Source organism: Chiloscyllium plagiosum, unplaced genomic scaffold (genome assembly GCF_037043375.1).
Source record: "Chiloscyllium plagiosum isolate Xiang-an unplaced genomic scaffold, Cpla_swu_hap1 HiC_scaffold_22, whole genome shotgun sequence".
Lineage (NCBI taxonomy): Eukaryota > Metazoa > Chordata > Chondrichthyes > Orectolobiformes > Hemiscylliidae > Chiloscyllium > Chiloscyllium plagiosum.
Window position 1 is genome coordinate 20,740,249 of NW_028270160.1, and position 20,263 is coordinate 20,760,511.

The window sequence follows — 20,263 nt, forward strand, 5'->3', positions numbered from 1 at the left end:
GTGAAATAAAATTGATAAAATGTTGAGGGTTCTGCTGTTGGTCAAACAACAAACCTGATTAAAGCTACAAAATATCTATTTGAATGAACACTTTATTGACAGAAGGGTTGATGACTTAGATATATGCAAGTCAACCTACATATATTGATCATAAAATGCTACTGAAAACCAATTTAATATATGTAGTTACCTAATTAGAACACAATTTGATCCAGTGCTAGATATAACAACATTCTTAGCATTAGTTTGATTCAGCAGTCATACTTGTTAAATATCAGAGGTTAACATGTCACGTTTGAGTCAAGGTTTTACTTCAGCTCCCACAGCCTAAACTCCAACACTACTGATTACTCGTTTCTCATTTGTAAATACCCAGTCAAGTACACATCCAATTCTTAGGCATCTCTGCCAGACCTAACTAGGTGATAACAAATTTCCCTTTTTTAAAAAACAGCAACATGTACAATGATAATGAAAATAAACAAAAAGTACAATATTGTGCAGAATAATACATTTTATATTCAAGTTTTGTATTTAAACATTTCAGATCAAAATACCCAATTTACAGTTTGTTGTTATGTTTCTTTTCATTTGCACCTTTCTTTGTAACACAATCAGACAGTGGACTGCTGTTATCCACTCATTTCAATTTTAAGGTTTCTCCTTCCTCCAGCATCTGATTTGAAACTGCAATATTAATCCTCACGTCTTTATTCATTCACACAGTGACTTATTTGTAATATAGGGTGCAATGAGTATTACTACTTAATCCCTCTAGAATTTTTTCCAATACTGTCATGAATAAAACACTATACCACTGCCCCAGCAAAAGGAGGAGTTTCTGCTGCTAAAATACTTTGACTACTGTGATCTTTTTAGCTTCCTAAACTAAAGAAGTCCAACATTTACCTCCATCGTCCAAAATTGACTTGATTTATTGTCACATGTACCTAGGTACAGTGAAAAGTTTTTTTTTTGCTTGCAGTACAGACAGATTATACCATACAAAATGCATTAGGATATAGAACAGAGTGAAGAATACAATGTTACGGCTGCAGAGATGGTTAACAAAGAGCCAGAGCAACATTTAAATTTAAAAATCTAAGAGGTCCCTTCAGAGGTCTAATAACAGCGGGGACAAGCTGTCCTTGAATCTGATGGTACGTGTGTTCAAGGATTTGAACCTTCTGCCTAACAGAAGCAGTTGGAAAAGGTTATAACTGGGGTGGGAGGGGTCTGTGATTATGTTGGCTGTCTTCCCAAGGCAGCAAGAAGTAGTTAGTGGATGGAAGGTTGGCTTGCATGACGGACTGGGATGTGTTCATGACTCTCTGTAGTTTCTTATGGTCCTAGGCAGAGTAGTTGGCATACCAAGCCTTGATGCATCCAGACAGAAAGCTTTCTATGGTGTATCTGTAAACATTTGTCTGAGTCCTCATAGAACTTCCTTAGCCTCCTGAGGAAGTAGACCAAGATAAAAATCATGCAACAAAGAGAGGAGGTGGAGTGGCGTTTTTGCTAACGGATAGCATTTCAGCTGAGGGAGGATATTCCCGGAAATACATCCAGGGAAATTATTTGGGTGGAACTGAGAAATAAGAAAGAAATGATCACCTTATTGGGATTGTATTGTAGACCCCCTAATAGTCAGAGGGAAATTGAGAAACAAATTTGTCAGGAAATCTCAGTTATTTGTAAGAATAATAGGGTGGTTATGGCACGGGATTTTAACTTTCCAAACATAGACTGGGACTGCCATAGTGTTCAGGGTTTAGATGGAGAGGAATTGGTTAAGTGTGTACAAGAAAATTTTCTGATTCAGTATGTGGATGTACCTACAAGAGAAGGTGCAAAATTTGACCTACTCTTGAGAAATAAGGCAGGGCAGGTGACTGAGGTGTCAGTGGGGGAGCACTTTGGAGCCAGCCACCATAATTCTATTAGTTCTAAAATAGTGATGGAAAAGGATAGACCAGATCTAAAAGTTGAAGTTCTAAATTGGAGGAAGGCCAATTTTGACGGTACTAGGCAAGAACTTGCAAAAGCTGATTGGGCGCAGATGTTTGCAGGTAAAGGGACAACTGAAAAATGGGAAGCCTTCAGAAATGAGATAACGACAGTCCAGAGAAAGTATATTCCTCTTAGGGTGAAAGGAAAGGCTTGTAGGTTTTCGGGAATGCCGGATGACTAAGGAAATTGAGGACTTTGTTAAGAAAAAGAAGCATATGTTAGGTATAGACAGGATAGATCAAGTGAATCCTTAGAAGAGTATAAAGAAAGGAGGAGTATACTTAAGAGAGAAATCAGGAGGGCAAAAAGGGGACAGGAGATAGCTTTGGCAAATAGAATTAAGGAGAATCTAAAGGGTTTTTACAAATACATTAAGGACAAAAGGGTAACTAGGGAGAGAATAGGGCCTCTCAAAGATCAGCAAGGTGGCCTTTGTGTGGAGCCGCAGAAAATGGGGCAGATAATAAACGAGTATTTTGCATCAGTATTTATTGTGAAAAAAGGACATGGAAGATATAGAATGTAGGGAAATAGATGGTGACATCTTGAAAAATGTCCATATTACAGAGGAGGAAGTGTTGGATGTCTTGAAATGCATAAAAGTGTAAAAGATCCCCAGGACCTCATCAGGGGTACCCTCAAACTCTGTGGGAAGCTAGGGAAGTGATTGCTGGGCCTCTTACTGAGATATTTGGATCATCAATAGTCACAGGTGTGGTGCTGGAAGACTGGAGGTTGTCTAACGTGGTGCCACTGTTTAAGAAGGGTGGTAAGGACAAGCCAGGGAATTATAGACTAGTGAGCATGATGTTGGTGGTGGGCAAATTGTTGGAGGGAATCCTGAGGGACAGGATGTACATGTATGTGGAAAGGCAAGGACAGATTAGGGATGGTCAACATGGCTTTCTGCGTGGGAAATCATGTCTCACAAACTTGATTGAGTTTTTTGAAGATGTAACAAAGAGGATTGATGAGGTCAGAGTGGTAGATGTGATCTATGTTGACTTCAGTAAGGCGTTTGACAAGGTTCCTTATGGGAGACTGGTGAGCAAGGTTAGATCTTACTGAATACAGGGAGAACTCACTATTTGGATACAGAACTGGGTGGTGGTGGAGGGTTGTTTTTCAGATTGGAGGCCTGTGAACAGTGGAGTGCCACAAGGATTGGTGCTGGGTCCGCAACTTATCATCATTTATATAAATGATTTGGATGTGAGCATAAGAGGTATAGTTAGTATGTTTGCTGATGACACCAAAGTTGGTGGTGTAGTGGACAGCAAATTACCTCAGATTACAATGGGATCTTGATCAGATGGGCCAATGGGCTGAGAAGTGGCAGATGGAGTTTAATTCAGATAAATGTGAGGTGCTGCATTTTGGGAAAGCAAATCTTAGCAAGACTTATACACTTAAATGGTAAGGTCCTAGGGAGTGTTGCTGAACAAAGAGACCTTGAAGTGCAGGTTCATTGCTCCTTGAAAGCTCGCAGGTAGATAGATAGTGAAGAAGGAGTTTGGTATGCTTTACTTTATTGGTCAGAGTATTGAGTACAGGAGTTGGGAGGTCATGTTGCGGCTGTACAGGACATTGGTTAAGCCAGTGTTGGAATATTGCATGCAATTCTGGTCTCCTTCTTATCGGAAAGATGTTGTGAAACGTGAAAAGGTTCAGAAAAGATTTACAAGGATGTTGCCAGGGATGGAGGATTTGAGCTGTAGGGAGAGGTTGAATAGGCTAGGGCTGTTTTCAGTGGAGCGTCGGAGGCTGAGGGATGACTTTATAGAGGTTTAAAAAATCTTGAGGGGCATGGATAGAATAAATAGACAAAGTCTTTTCCCTGGGGTGGGGGGAGTCCAGAACTAAGGTCATAGGTTAGGGTGAGAGGGGAAAGATATAAAAGAGACCTAAGGGGCAACCTTTTCACTCAGAGGGTGGTACATGTATGGAATGAGCTGTCAGAGGAAGTGGTGGAGGCTAGTACAATTGCAACATTTAAAAGACATCTGGATGGATACATGAATAGGAACGATTTGGAGGGATATGGGCCAGGTGCTGGCGGGTGGGACTAGATTGGGTTGGGATATCTGGTCGGCATGGACGAGTTGGTCTGAAGGGTCTGTTTCCGTGCTGCACATCTCTATGACTCTATGACCAGGTTATAGTCCAACAGATTTATGTGGAATCACTAGCTTTCGAAGTGCTGCTTCTTCATCAGGTGGTTGTCAAGGAAGTAGAGGTGTTGTTGTGCTTTCCTGACCGTAGCGTTAACATGGGTGGACCAGGACAGATTATTGTTGATCAATCATAGAAACTTGATGCTCTCTACCATCGCCACCTCAGCACAATTGATGTAGATGGGGCATGCCCTCCACCTTGCTTCCTGAAGTTAATGACCAGGTCTGTCATTTTTCTGATGTTGAGAAAGAGATTGTTATCTTTACACCATGCCACCAAGCACTCTCTCTTTCCTGTATTCTGTCTCGTCATTGTTTGACATCTGGCCTACAAAGGTGGTGCCATCAGTAAGGCTGTAGATGGAGTTAGGCGAGAACTTGGCCATACAGTTACGAGTACATAGGAAGCATAGCAAGGGGCTGCGTACACAGCCTTGCAGGGCATTGGTGTTAAGGATTATTGTGGAGAAGGTATTGTTGCCTATTCTCATTGATTGCGGTGTGTGGGTCAGAAAGTCGAGGCTCCAGTTGCAGAGAGTGGAACAGAGATGTAGATCTCAGAGCTTGGAGATTATTTTGGTTGGAATTATGGTGGTGAAGGCAGAGCTTTAGTCGGTAAATAGGAGCCTAATATAGGGATCCTTGTTTTTTTTAGATTCCCTACAGTATGGAAACAGGCCCTTTGGCCTGTTATCCAGATGCTCTCGGGATGATGTCATCTGCCGTGGACCAGTTGCAATGGTAGGTGAATTGTAAAAAATCAAGGCAGGCGAGGAGGCTAGAGTTGATGTGTGCCATGACTGACCTCTTGAATACTTAATAATTATGGAGGTCAGAGTCACCAGGCAGTAGTCATTGAGGCATGCTGCGGGAGTTCTTTGGCGCTAGGAAAGATGGTCTTCTTGAAGCAGGTAGAGACTTTAAATCATAATAAGATTGCAGCAAATTATAAACCCTCTTGCACTGGAGAACTCGCAGAAGTGTGCAAAAGAATCATCAATTAAAAAATGGTTTTATGTTTCTAGCATCTCCAAATGATGGAAATTTCAAAATATCATACCATTTATTTTATTCAATGCTTTATTCACTTAAAATAATACATTACTTGGGATTTTTCATAGTCACTGAAAGGGCCTCAAAATTGGCATCTCACCTCATTTGAGTACCTAGTAATTCAGTTGTCCAATATTCACAACTCCCCCATTTCAGTTTTGAAAGATGCTGTATATTTTCTCCGAGGTCTGATTTTGATAAATTGCAATGGAGCCAATACTTTCCAAATAAGATTGCTATTGCAAAATGTTCACCTGATCCTCCACTTCCCGCTTCTCTGCCCTGGAGCCCCGCCCCTCCAATCGCCACCAGGACAGGTCCTCACTTACCACCCCACCAACCTCCATATACATCGTATCATCCGTCGTCATTTTTGCCACCTCCAAACGGACCCCATCACCAGGGATATATTTCCCTCCCCTCCCCTATCAGCGTTCCGAAAAGACCACTCCCTCCGTGACTCCCTCGTTAGGTCCACACCCCCCACCAACCCAACCTCCACTCCCGGCACCTTCCCCTGCAACCACAGGAGGTGCAAGACTTGCGCCCACACCTCCCCCCTCACCTCCCTCCAAGGCCCCAAAGGAAACTTCCATATCCGCCACAGATTCACCTGCACCTCCACACATTTCATCTATTGCATCCTCTGCACCCGATGTGGCCTCCTCTATAATAGGGAGACAGGCCGGCTACTTGCGGAGCGTTTCAGAGAACACCTCTAGGACACCCGGACCAACCAACCCAATCACCCTGTAGCTCAACATTTCAATTCCCCCTCCCACTCCACCAAGGATATGCAGGTCTTTGGACTCCTCCATCGTCAGACCACAACAAAACGACGGTTGGAGGAAGAACGCCTCATCTTCCGGCTAGGAACCCTCCAACCACAAGGGATGAACTCGGATTTCACCAGTTTCCTCATTTCCCCTCCCCCCACCCTGTCTCAGTCAAATCCATCAAATTCAGCACCGCCTTCCTAACCTGCAATCTTCTTCCCGACCTCTCCGCCCCCACCCCAGTCTGACCTATCACCCTCACCTTGACCTCTTTCCACCTATCACATTTCCGACGCCCCTCCCCCAAGTCCCTCCTCCCTACCTTTTATCTTAGCCTGCTGGACAAACTTTCCTCATTCCTGAAGAAGGGCTTATGCCCGAAACGTCGATTCTCCTGTTCCCTGGATGCTGCCTGACCTGCTGCGCCTTTCCAGCAACACATTTCCAGCTCTGATCTCCAGCATCTGCAGACCTCACTTTCTCCTTTAGTGAGAAATACCAAACTATATAGGCTTTATATATGCATTTAATTTCCAGATTAATCCCACAACATTTGCTACCTTAATTGGAGGGTGAAGATACACTTTTTGCACTGGTCACTGTGCAGAAATGAAATTTTAATAACAATTGTTCTACATTCCTAAGTATCTTATCACGAGCAACATCAAGAAAATCTTCTGATTTTCTGACTATAGATGAATCTATTCAGATCTTAGACTCCAGTTTTTCTTCACGTTTTCATGTCATTAGCCTGGCCTGAGCCTTGCAAGTACCATCAAGATATGGCTTTCCATGCATATCCATCTATGTTGGCTGTCCCCAAGTTAGCACATCTCCGAGCAATTGCCTAAAAAGGTTATTTCCGTTCACCCAAGTAATTAGTATTTTATCCCTTTTTTCAAATTGTTTCGTAAATTTTTGTCCATTGAGTTTCCTTTAAAGCCTTAAATTGTGGTATTTGTAACTCATTTCCTGAAAAATCTATTGAATACTTAATGGTCATCTAGATTATGGTATTACATTAACTACATTTCCATCACTCTTAACTTAGCAATGCCTCCTAAATCCACACTAGCTTTCAGCAAAAAGAATATTATTGTGTAAATCCGAACAATAAGAACCACATCACCATCTTCTTAGGTGCTTTACCTGCTCTTGTGCAGCTGAAAAAGAATTCTACCAAAGCATCTGCTATTTCTCCTTGTGCTTGCTCAAGAATTCCCAGATGTATGCAGTCAGGCCTCCAGTCCCTTAATAACAATTCCTCAACCAATATCTATCTTCACTAAACACTCCCAGCTCTCTCAGTCATCTTACTTATAGGATCAGGAATCCTCTCTTGCGAAAACCAAACTGAAGAACACATTTAAAAATGCATCCATGCCCTGATCCTCTACAACTAATCTGCTAGTCTTATCCTTTAGAGGCCCAAAGTGTTCTCTAATCCTCTGCCTTCTGTGAGCATAACTGAAAAACTTCTTATTCCCCTTGATAAACCACTTCAATTTTCCTTTCTAATTTATTATTTACTTTCCAGATTTTTATTTTAGTAATCTTTATGTGCTGTTTATATTCAAGCTGAATCATGTTCCTCACATCCAGGTCCTTTGCAGACTTTTGCCTGTCTCTCTTTGCTATTGTTTACCTTTTTTTCAGCTATTTCAACCTAGGTCTACGTATTATCTAGGATTTCTTAGTACTATATAAATTTGATTGAATCCTTTCTGATGTTCTTTAAACGTGTTTGATTTCACTGCATTTTTCTATTCAGTTAGTGTCTGGGAGTTTGTTATTTTGTAACAGGACAGGGTGGTACCATCATTCAAGCATGGACTGCTTGACTACAAATCAGAAATTACTTGGACTTCCAGGAACACTTATCACTGATGATTGTATGTTGTGGTTGAGTGACTTTACTTTGGCTCTCAGATGAGGTCCCAAAATCAAACAGGGGTGGGAGAGATCATACATTTCACTGTGTTTGTTTATTGTCAGTGTTTAACAACAGTTCAAAGAAAAAAAAAAGTCTTGACTTACATCTATATTCTCCATTTCAGAATAAAAGGCATATCGGGACTTATTGAAGTGTACAAAACACCTTGTAGGAACTGCAGCATAATACTCCAAAGAGGAATTTGTAACCTGCTGGATTTGTTGTTCAGTGCAAAGTTGAAAGAATGGGCAGGAGGAGGAAACTATTATATAAGCCTGAATTTTCATCCTCAAGGCAAATAGCAGGAGTTGGGGAAATCCTCAGCTTTCTACATCAGTTTCAAAAAGTGTGGCTGAGTAAGTGCTATGTTTAGTCGGAGGTTAGCAACAGTGGTCGTAGGTTGCAGTCATGTCAGTGGGCCAGGAAAGAGGTTGAAGTATTGTGGGAGTTTGTCCAGCCCTTGCCCCACAAATTCCTAATGTCCCAACCAAACCACCTCATTCCCCTCCACTCAGCACTATGGCTGAACCTGTTTCCCATGCCAAGGTATATAACCCACCCAACCTGCCCTCACTCACATGTCCATCATACCAATCTACGCTTATCCATAGTCACACACTGCAAAGAACAAAGAAGCCTTTTATGAGAATGTGCAAAAGACTTTTAAAAATGTCATTCATTTCTTTCAATTACAATGTCAATAAAAATCAACTAGAGCCTTTAAATAATCATTAATGGGATCTGCAAGCACTTGAAATCAATTATTTTCTTTCAGATCAACATTGTTAAATTGAAAGGCATAGATCAGAGAACCCAGCCCATCAATCAAGCAATGTTTGACCTGGGCTTAGCTGTTTCAGTGCTCTAATGGATGTTTAGGCTCTCAACAAATTTCATTATGCAACCTTGGCTGAGGGCCTACATATATTTCTGGATGCTCCCTCTTGCAGACTATGGTTCATGACAACTTGGTGTCCTGTATCATTAGTCTTTAAAAAGCTGGCCCAACTCCATGAAAATTATGGCAAGGTTAGGCATACAATGGAGCTGGACAGGGCAGCAGTCCATGTTTTGGACTTTTGCCCCTAAATCAGCCATCTTTCAAAGCTGTAGTGAAAATTGGCATTTTTGGATATGGTTTGGGAGCCCCAGAATCAGGGCCTATTGACCATTTTTAAAAAGGGTTTTCCCAAGTCATCCAGACCTGGCAAAAAATCCATAACAATGTCAATGACAATTATCTTAATTTCTTCTCATTGCAGGTCATATACTAAAAATATTCATATAAACTGCTTAGCAATTAAGAATTCTAAGCATTTTATTCATTGATTAAAATGTAAGAAACATTTAAGAAATATCATTATAAACAGGCCTGCAATGCAAACAGAGATTGCCAAAAACAGGAACCTATGCTCACACGTCCCACCAACCCCTGCCAATTCCCTTAGCACAGTACTCATCACATTTGAAATTGAATCCTCTCCTTGGTGTAATTGAGGGTGTATCAAATAGATTGCAGTGGTTCAATAAGATAGCTCACCACCATTTTCAATTCAGATTGGGCAATAAATGCTTGCCTGGCCAACATCACTACATATGAGTGAAAAACAAATATGAATAAGGAGCAGGCAGAGCCACATGCTTTACATGCCATTTGGAAGAAGAAGCAAAGAACACAGCATAACTAGATGCCAGGAAATTGAGCATCGCTGCAGTACAGGTATGTTTATGTAAATACCCAAATATATTGAGCTAATAGGAATTAGCTGAACTTTATACATAAACAATACCATGGAAGCCTATGGGTAAACTTTTAACCCAATGAAAGCCCACCCACTTACTCGGTTAAAATTGGGCCTCTTTGACTCACCAAGTAGGAAGTGACAGATTTTTGCCATCTGTTGTTGTGGGCATGCTGGGTGGGAAGAGGTGGGGTACAGCATGAAGGAGAAGATTAAACATATGAGGGAAAGCAGTCAAGCTACCTTGAACCTATTTCCTTTAAACTCTTAACATGAGCCAGTAAAGGGATCAGCAACATCACTCCAGCTGAAAACAATAAAAGCCACATCACATATCCCATGATTATTCACAAACCATATGTGAAGACAAAGCTTTTCACTGTGCTCCAGTACACATGACAATAAATTCAATTCAAAAACTGAAAAAAATGCAGATACTGTAAATCAGAAACAAAAACAAATTGCTGGAAAAGCTCATCAAGTTTGACAGCATTTAGAGTCATAGAGATGTACAGCATGGAAACAGAGCCTTCGGTCCAACTCATCCATGCTGACCAGCTATCCCAACATAATCTAGTCCCACCTGCCAGCACCTGGCCCATATCCCTTCCTATTCATATACCCATCCAAATGCCTTTTAAATGCTGCAATTGTACCAGCCTCCACCACTTATTCTATACACATACCACCCTCTAAGTGAAAACGTTGCCCCGTAGGTTTCTTCTATATCTTTCCCCTCTCACCTTAAACATATGCCCTCTAGTTCTGGAATCCCCCACCCCAGAGAAAAGACTTTGTCTATTTATCCTATCCATACCCCTCATGATTTAATAAACCTCTATAAGGTCATCTCTCAGCCTCTGACACTACAGGGAAAACAGCCCTAGCCTATTCAACCTGTCCCTGTAGCTCAAATCCTCCAACCTTGGCAACATCCTTGTAAATCTTTTCTGAACCCTTTCAAGTTTCACAACATCTTTCTGATAGGAAGGAGACCATAATTGCATGCAATATTCCAACACTGGCCTAACCAATGTCCTGTACAGCCGCAACATGACCTCCCAACTCCTGTACTCAATACTCTGACCAATAAAGGAAAGCATACCAAACGCCTTCTTCACTATCCTATCTACCTGCAATTCCACTTTCAAGGAGCTATGAACCTGCACTCCAAGGTCTCTTTGTTCAGCAACACTCCCTAGGACTTTACCATTAAGTGTATAAGTCCTGCTAAGGTTTGCTTTCAAATCAAAGTTAACATTTCGGGTCAACCCTGTGGGTTCTGAGAAGGGGTCGCTCACCCTGAAACGATAACTCTGATTTCTCTCCACAAATGCTGTCAGACTTGCTGACCTTTTCCCGCAATTTCTGCTTTTGAATATGCTAAATCAGTGGCTCCCAAATTATAAATTTCAATGTGACCACATTTTAACTTGTGAAAGTTAATACGATGTCACATGTCTGCAAAACCAAAAGTAGCACAATAATACTTTGTACATGATTAAGATTTGGAGATTACAGAAATGTACAATACTTTGAATAAATACAAAAATCTACATTTTTAATGTACTTTGTAAAATTGTTATCACATGATGCATTCATGTTGCTATCAACAAGTTCTCTATATTCTATGATGACAGAGGACTCTCTGAATCTTCTGTTTACACTCCTTATACAAAAATCAGCAGCTCTCCCCTTCATCCCACACATTGAAATCAGCCGCCTCTCTCTTCCCCTCCCCACAAATACACAAATCAGCCCACTCCCCTAATACACAGTAATTACCTCTTCTCCCCACTACACTCACAAACGTTAATCAGCCCCAGTTCCCCCACACACAGCAATAAGCTCTTCTCTCTTCCAGGGAGACAAGAGCAAAGAGACAGCAAGGTTTGAAGTCCCCAGTCACTTTTTAAACTCAACCCTAGCTTACTTCTATTTTTCCTCATTCTGGGCTTGTCAAACAGTCACTGAATTACACCTGCCTTGTCTGTGATTAGTTAGCACACAAGCATCCTTGCTCCATTGGACACTCTGAGGTTAAAGAGTACTTTGCAAATATTGTCTTGCTTTTTAACAGTTTTGATCCAGTGGGATCAGGGTTTTCCCAGCAAGGCAAATCTCATCTACACAATCATCATTACTGCCTTGAAGGAAAGGGAGCTTACAAATGACACTTTGGGAACCTCGGAGCTGGATTCCGGGTTTTGGTGGGGGGGGGACTCAAGAGTGAATTTTCATCAGTTCCTTACAGCACTGAAAAAAAATTTCCAAAGTGGTCCAAGGGGAGTCTTGGGTTGAAATGTACTAAAAACATAATGGAAAAACAAAAATCAATGTTAAAACTATAAAACAACTATGAATATATCATGAAACTTCATCACAAGAGTTATGTTCTACCTATTATTTACCTGATAGTTTATCTGATAAAGGAGCAGCACTCTGAAAGCTTGTGACTTTAAATAAACCTGGAGGACTATAACCTGATGTTGTGTGACTTCTGACTTTGTCCAACACCGCGGCATCACCACATCATAATCAATATCTATATGGAAGCTAGGAACTGTTAAAGAAAAAACTTAGTATTCTTATATTATCTTACTCAAAAGTATTTTTCTATCTTAAACTGGGAGCATCTAGGATTCTCAAGTCTGGATTGCCAACTTTTCTAAAAATTACAAATTTGTTGTTATCTGCTTAAGGTACTTGCTGTATGATGTTGCCAATGGAAATGTATCCTGCTGAAAACAAAAGGAATCCACCAAATTTGGTTATCCCGAGAGCTGGGCTGGAGCTGCAGGATTGCGGGGTCTGGCACGCCTAGTTAAGGAACATTCGCATATTTAAAAACAATATAATAAATCCTCCCTTCGCGTGTGTCAGCACTCAAAAAGAAAGCAAAACACACCGGTGCAAATGGGACTGTCAACCTTCTTGTCTCGTTGAGGTTTACTTGATAAAATTTAATGCGCGTCCTATTTCCAGTTACACAGACATCGCTGAACATCACGTTTATTTATTTATTTATTACAACTGCGATTACTCTCCTTACCTCGAAGGACAGTTTGGAAATCCAGGCCTTGTCGTGGCAACCAGGACAAATCTGCTGGGTTACCGAAGCCAAGTGCGTTGCCATGGGAAACGGGAGAGTTTCAACTCTCACCTCTGACCCTTCCCCCGCAATCAGGAGGCGGCGAGGATGGGAGGTGAGGGAGACTCGGGCTTTCTCCTCACATTTTGGCCTTTTATGTCCCGGCAGCAGTGAGGGAATGTGAAGGTGGCGCGGACAGGACGCCCTTGAGTTTAAATATTCCCCGGCCGAGCGTGCTTTCAGTGAAATAATTTGAACAGAAGAAGAAGAAGAAGAAAAGAAATAGGTAGATGATGCTGGCGGAGCAGTCGCAGACATGGTTCCCTACCCATGTCCAAGTGACTGTCATGCAAGCTCGGGATCTCAACCCCAAAAGCAAAACCGGTACCAACGACACGTATACCATCATCCAGCTGGGCAAAGAGAAATATTCGACCTCGGTGGCGGAGAAAACCTTGTGCCCGGTATGGAAAGAGGAGGTGTCCTTCGAGTTCCCTGGGCTGCTACTGCAGGGGACTCCAGAGAAATACATCCTCCACCTGATCGTCATGCACCGTTCCCTTGTCGGGCTGGATAAATTCCTGGGTCAGGTAGCCATCTGCCTCAATGAACTTTTTGAAAACAAATCGAGGAGGCAAAAGGAGTAAGTGTTTCTCTTTTTATAATGTTCCAGGTTGTATAAATCTGCCAATAAGTAAAAAGACAAGTTGGGCTTCAGTTGTTCACGTTGAATCTTCATGATGTTGCATTTACAATAACTGAGTAGGCATCCGTAGTTTGCCCATAATGCGTATTTGACTCGTGTATGAAGGACAAATGATCTAAGTTGAACCTACTCAACCTTGCCCCATCTTCTTCCCAAACAAAATACTGGCAGCAGTTGAAAATAATTGTGATGTTGTCAATATACTTTCTAGAACTTGGGGAACTTTTCTCCAATTGGGGTTGTATAAAGCACCAGCTGTTCATTTTTTATTAAAAAAATTGCTCTCCTATTGTGCAATCAATCAGAGTGGTAATAGTGTGAATGTTTTTGACCATAACATACAAGGGTGTTGTCCTTTTTGGTGAAATATACATTGTTTTGTTTATATCAAGGTTGCAGTGCTCTATATTTATATTGTCAGTATCAGAAAAGCTTGTCTTTTTAATGCCTCTAATTAGTTAATATATTTTCATTCCAAAGCACTAGTGAAATATGCCAACAAAAATCAAAATCAATTTGTGTTTGGGTGTGTTTGCACTATAATTATGTGACAACGCAATGAAAAATGAATGAAGTAAAGACAGCTCAAATCCGGAGTCTTGACTTCATATGAAACCAGAGGGAATTTGTTTCCTTGGAATGTGACTTTTATTTGCTCCACACTCAGGTTGAATTTAGATTTCAAGAGTTTCTGTCTTTTATCAAAAGACTTGGGAAAGAATTGAAGAATTCTTGAATTTTAAATTTCTGAAAAGCTTCTCAGTTGCCTTAATTTCTGAAACTCCCAGGCAACACCTGTAATTAGAACAGATGTGTTTTTTTTTGTTGGCAGGGAAGAACATGGAAACTATTTAGCAAGATAGCATGCTTGTTTCAGTTACTTGCTATGCTATTACCATTTAAAAACAGTTAAATTTCTTCATTTGAGGCTTCAGATTTATAAACTGATTTGTTTCAGTTATAGAAGTTTTGCTTCCTGCATAAATGGGCACATTCACTAGTTTTAAACTAAAGAGTAAATTCTGTGTTTCAATTTCATGCTGTTGTCCATGTGTTTTGTTCCAATAAGTATTTAAAGCAGGTGCACAAAGACTGGAAATAACTCCTAATGGAAGAAAACCGTCTGGAAAGTATTTTTATTAAAGATACAAATTGGATGTGATCAGGGAGAAGGCTGACTGGGTGGGAAAGAATGCATTTGAGGGAACGATGTTGAAGCTTACTTCAGTAAGGACTAAAGGCATTCAAGTTCTTTTCCACTTCTCCCTTCCCTCGTTTCCTGATGCTTTTTGACTCTTTTTGTATTAACTCATGGAACATGGGCATTGTTTGCTAGGAGCACTATTGCCTTTATTTGGCTGCCATTGAGATGGTGGTGACCTGCCGCCTTGAACTGTTACAGTCTATGTGCTGTTGGTAGTCCTGCAATGGCCTTAGAAAGGGAAATCCAGGATTTTGACCCAATGACATTGAAGGAACAGTGATATATTTCCAAGTCAGGATGGTGAGTGGCTTGGAGGACATCTTGTAGGCAGTGGCGTTCATTATGTACCTGCTGCCCTTATATTTCTAGTTGGAATTGATCATGCGTTTGGAAGCTACTGCTTTAGAGGATTAGATTAAATTAGATTAAATTAGATTAGATTAGATTACCTACAGTGTGGAAACAGGCCCTTCGGCCCAACAAGTCCACACCGATGCTCCAAAGAATAATCCACCCAAGCCCATTCCCCTACTCCCCATTGATGCACCTATCACTATGGGCAATTTAGCATGGCCAGTTCACCTGACCTGCACATCTTTGGACTGTGGGAGGAAACCAGAGCACCCGGAGGAAACCCACGCAGACATGGGGAGAGTCTTTAGTGAATTTCTGCAGTGCATCTTCTATTACACAGTGCTGCTCCTGATCGTTGATGGTGGAGGGAGTGGATGCTTGTTGATGTGCCTACCGAGTGGACTGCTTTTTCCTGGATGGGTCAAGCTTTTTGAGTATTATTGGAGCTGCACTCATCAATGCAAGTGGGAAGTACTCCACCAAATATTAACTTATGCCTTGCAGGTAGTGAACCGGATTTGGGAAGTCATTAGGTTAGTTACCTGTTACAGTATTCATAGCCTCTGACTTGCTCTTATAACAACTATATTTATATGGCAATTGGGTGTTAGTTAAATTGTCTCTTATTGGTGGTGGTCATTGTCTGACATTTGTGCAGCACAAATATTTCTTGCTGATTGTCAACCAAGCCTGGGTATTGTCCAGTTTTGTGACATTTGGCCATGCATTGCTTCAGCGTCTGAGGAGTTGCAAATGATGCTGAACATGATGTAATCATCAACGAACATTCCTACTGTGAGCTCTCTTTCAAAATACTGTAAGAACTTAGGCAGATGCAAGGACTAGAAAATCTTAGTCCTTACATGCCAATAAATTACTACTGAAATAATTCCCATAACACTCATGTTCTTTCACTATGATTAATCCAAAAAGAGATATGGTTAACTAAAAATCTTTTCTAAGAAATGCCTGAAACTTACACAGAGGGTCAGGGAACAGGGCTATAAGCAGAGGACAGAAATATCAGCATGAGAGTAATGTAGATAATAAAAACGACAGGCTACCAGAAGCTCAGGGTCAAGCTTACATACAGAACATAGGTGTTCCGTACTGTAGCGATCCTCATTGTAATTCTTAACTCCAACACAAACTAACATCTGGGCTTAATTGACTAAAATCAAGGTTTGCAATTGCTTTGTCTCTGCTTTAGAAAGATGTTGATTTTAAGGATTGGAAACAATTAACCAGGATGAAAAGTAGTACTTTATAAATGCAAATAAAAGTCATTCATATTGCCTGAATAAATATATTTAAAATCTCTACGAGTCAAGGCTCTAATTTTAAGTTTTACATTAACTTAATTTCTCTCAAATCCTACAGTAGCACACTTGAAATCAATGTGCATCATAAAGATGCACGCAAGTTCTCTTTTACTGATACCAATAAAAGATCGAGTGGCCCACTATACCAGAGAAAAGGATCTAACTGAAAAACACCTCATCCTGGAAGCATCATTCAAGCTAGTAACATCAGCTTAGTCTCCACGGTTTTCTCCCTACATCTATTGCCTTTTTGTCTTGTTCAAGTAATACTTCTCTCAGAACTGTCATCTGACAGAATTATAACTTTTTTGATTGACTTACATTCTCATGAATGTGAGTCCAAAACATCTATTATATTTTCTAAAAATTACTCTTCCACTGTGCAAGAAGCCACTCTGACATCTATATTATCCAAGTGCTCTTCAGAAGGCCAAAGTTTCATTTTAGCCTCAAGGGTCCCATAAAGAGCATGACAAGGTTACCTGCCCCTTATGTGGTACCTCAGTTTAAATTGCTAATTCTCTCCAATTTTCCAGGTGTATAGGCAGCTACCGAAACTTCGCTGCGGCATCTATTCCCAGTACGTTATTCAAAACTAGCAGATCAACTCAACTGTGCAAATGACCTCTGAAGTCAACTGAATCCAGTTTCTTCAGTAATAGTTGAACAGTTGTCAGAACTTTCGTTCACTGGAACTTCTATTCAAAATAGGTTGTGTTCTAAAAGAAAAAAATAATTCTGTGGAATGTTTGAAAACCGTGGTTTTCATTATTAGTTCAGAAACAACTTACATACCAGATTTCAATGAGTACACTATTGAAACCTGCCTAAAACAGTGACCGCACATCCTCATTTTAGGCAAATTGTTCCCTCAGCAACAACTGCAAACATTGATTATATGCCATATGACTATATGCTAGATTCACATCCATGGAGAAAGTGAGGACTGCGGATGCTGGAGTATCAAAGTCAAGAATGTGGTGCTGGAAACACACAGGTCAGGAAGTATCCGTGGAGCAGGAGAATCGACTTTTCGGGCATAAGCTTCAGAGCACTCTTTGTTCTACGACTTCTTTTGAGTTCATTCCTTTGCATCACCACTCACAAATGAACCTTCACATACCTATATCCTTGGCTTTGGAATTCTCTCCCTGAATCTCCTCTATCACCCCTCCTTAAGACCCAACCAAGTATTTTACATCTTTCCCAACATCTACTTCGTTGATTCGATATCTTGGTCTTCCCAGTGAGAAACCTTGGGATGATTTTTCTACATTAAAAGGCATTTTACAATTACATGTCATTGAATGCAAAATCTCCCACCAGAGCCACTTTAGTGTGTACCATCTACAGCATACACCTCAGAAACCTTTCAAGGTCATTTCAACAGATTCTTCCAGCTCATTGACTGCTACAAAAGGATAGGAGCAAATCAAAAGGAATGTCAGCACTAGCAGTTTTCCCTCTGAATCAGACATTTCTTTACCAGGACTGGATAAATACTTGGTACTTCTCTCATCTAACACAATCATGGTCGCACTGAAATGGAAGAATCAGTGGTTTATTGATAGCCCATCATAATCTTCTTAAAGAATTAAATAATGGATCAAAGGTTCCACCCTTAAAATATTGAGAATACTTATATTAAAAAAAACCTACAGCTTGGAATAAGCAAAACAATGAAAACTTCCCAAAAACTTAAGTTATTCGCAGGAGATAATAAGTGTCCTTTGCTATTCATTTCTCTTCTTCTACTTAGAGTGGATATTACTTGTATTCAAATATCTGGATGTAAAGAATTTACACTTAGGACAGGAGAAGATACACTTGGAAAGAGAAAAATATTCAAAATAAAAACGTTCATATCTTAGAACATGCTAGTTTTGAATAACATGTACTGGGAATAGATGCCGCAGCAAAGTTTCGGTAGCTGCCTATAAACCTGGAAAATTGGAGAGAATTAGCAATTTAATCTGAGGAACCACATAAGGGGCAGGTAGCCTTGTCATGCTCTTTATGGGGTCAGAGTGGCTTCTTGCACAGTGGAAGAGTAATTTTTAGAAAATATAATAGATGTTTTGGACTCACATTCATGAGAATGTAAGTCAATCAAAAAAGTTATAATTCTGTCAGATGACAGTTCTGAGAGAAGTATTACTTGAACAAGACAAAAAGGCAATAGATGTAGGGAGAAAACCGTGGAGACTAAGCTGATGTTACTAGCTTGAATGATGCTTCCAGGATGAGGTGTTTTTCAGTTAGATCCTTTTCTCTGGTATAGTGGGCCACTCGATCTTTTATTGGTATCAGTAAAAGAGAACTTGCGTGCATCTTTATGATGCACATTGATTTCAAGTGTGCTACTGTAGGATTTGAGAGAAATTAAGTTAATGTAAAACTTAAAATTAGAGCCTTGACTCGTAGAGATTTTAAATATATTTATTCAGGCAATATGAATGACTTTTATTTGCATTTATAAAGTACTACTTTTCATCCTGGTTAATTGTTTCCAATCCTTAAAATCAACATCTTTCTAAAGCAGAGACAAAGCAATTGCAAACCTTGATTTTAGTCAATTAAGCCCAGATGTTAGTTTGTGTTGGAGTTAAGAATTACAATGAGGATCGCTACAGTACGGAACACCTATGTTCTGTATGTAAGCTTGACCCTGAGCTTCTGGTAGCCTGTCGTTTTTATTATCTACATTACTCTCATGCTGATATTTCTGTCCTCTCCTTATAGCCCTGTTCCCTGACCCTCTGTGTAAGTTTCAGGACAACGCCTAAACCTTTGGTTACTTTGCAGTGTTCTGGACTCAACATTGAATTGAAAATTACAGTATAAGAATGTAAATCCCCATCTTACTTCTTTTTCCTTTGCTTGCTACAGTTCTTTTCTGTTAGCACACCTGCTCTAGGCACACTTTTCTGTTTGTTTTCTTGCCTCTCTGCATGCCCTAATAAACTAACATTGTCATTGAATCTCTCCTGACATATTATTTCACTCCATCACAGACTTTCCCTTTGTTCTTGTCCCCTTCACCCCTTGATGACAACATATTAGCTCTAAGTTCTTACAGATTTGAAATGTTAAATCTGTTCCTGTCTCTACGCACTCTGTCTAATCTGTTTAGTTGTTAACAGTATTTTGTTTTTAATGTCAAATTTCCAGCATTCACCATATTCTGATTCTCCTCAGTAGTCGTTTTTGCCCTTTCAGCTTGGGACAGCTAAAACATAAACAGAGTTCTTAAAAGTATTTCAACAGCAGAAACATTCATTTTTGTGGAGGTGATAGATCTGGGATTCCATTTGCTAAATGTTTAAGTATGGTTCTGTGCAAAGCCCACTCAAGGTGATAAGCTCGTTGGATGTTGTATACAATGAATGATCTTTGGCCCACCTTGTGGTGCAGAGGTAGAGTCCCTACCCTGGATCAGGAGGCCTGGGTTCAGGTCCCACCTGCTGCAGAGGCATGTAATAACCTCTCTGAACGGGTTGATTAGAAAAATTAGGAATAATGAATGATCTTTGTGAAGGTGAGAAAAGGTTGTGTTGGCTTGAAACAAATGCCAGAGAGAAAGATATCTGTCGGTTAAGTAGGTGGATTCAAGCCATCATCTATCTGTTTTACCAAAAGGAAATCTTTGTAAGAAAGAATTGTAGAGGAAACAGTGTGATGCTTTGTACAAAATATAGAAGATTTGTTTTGATGTTGTGGTTGCATGTATTACTCATTTCAACATGGAGAGGGAAGGAGATATGTTAAGAGATTTTCTATTCAACCTGTTCAGAAATGTTGTTACACATCTCTGGAGTAGGTGGCACTTGAACCCAGGCCTCCTATCTTCAAGGTAGGGGTATTACCACAACACCACGAGCCCAAAGGAATCTGTTTT

At 40.4% G+C, this 20,263-nt stretch overlaps 2 protein-coding genes across 5 annotated transcripts in view; one reads left to right on the forward strand and one right to left on the reverse strand.

The window, feature by feature from the left end:
* LOC122561234 (uncharacterized) overlaps nt 1-12,853 on the reverse strand; it is a 297,608-nt gene extending 284,755 nt beyond the window's left edge. For 2 of the 4 annotated variants that reach the window (XM_087998832.1, XM_087998835.1), the window contains exon 1: nt 12,741-12,853. The gene's annotated coding sequence lies outside the window, so the exon portion shown is untranslated. Of the gene's footprint in view, nt 1-12,099; nt 12,281-12,740 lie in introns of those variants that run through there. The other 2 variants (XM_087998834.1, XM_087998833.1) reach the window with 2 other exon arrangements.
* A 52-nt stretch (nt 12,854-12,905) lies between these two features.
* The window catches only part of rab11fip2 (RAB11 family interacting protein 2 (class I)), a 108,061-nt gene continuing 100,703 nt past the window's right edge, over nt 12,906-20,263 (forward strand). The window contains exon 1 of the mRNA XM_043712845.2: nt 12,906-13,422. Within this exon, the coding sequence (XP_043568780.1) occupies nt 13,070-13,422 (353 nt within the window). The 5' untranslated portion in view covers nt 12,906-13,069. The remainder of the gene's footprint in view (nt 13,423-20,263) is intronic.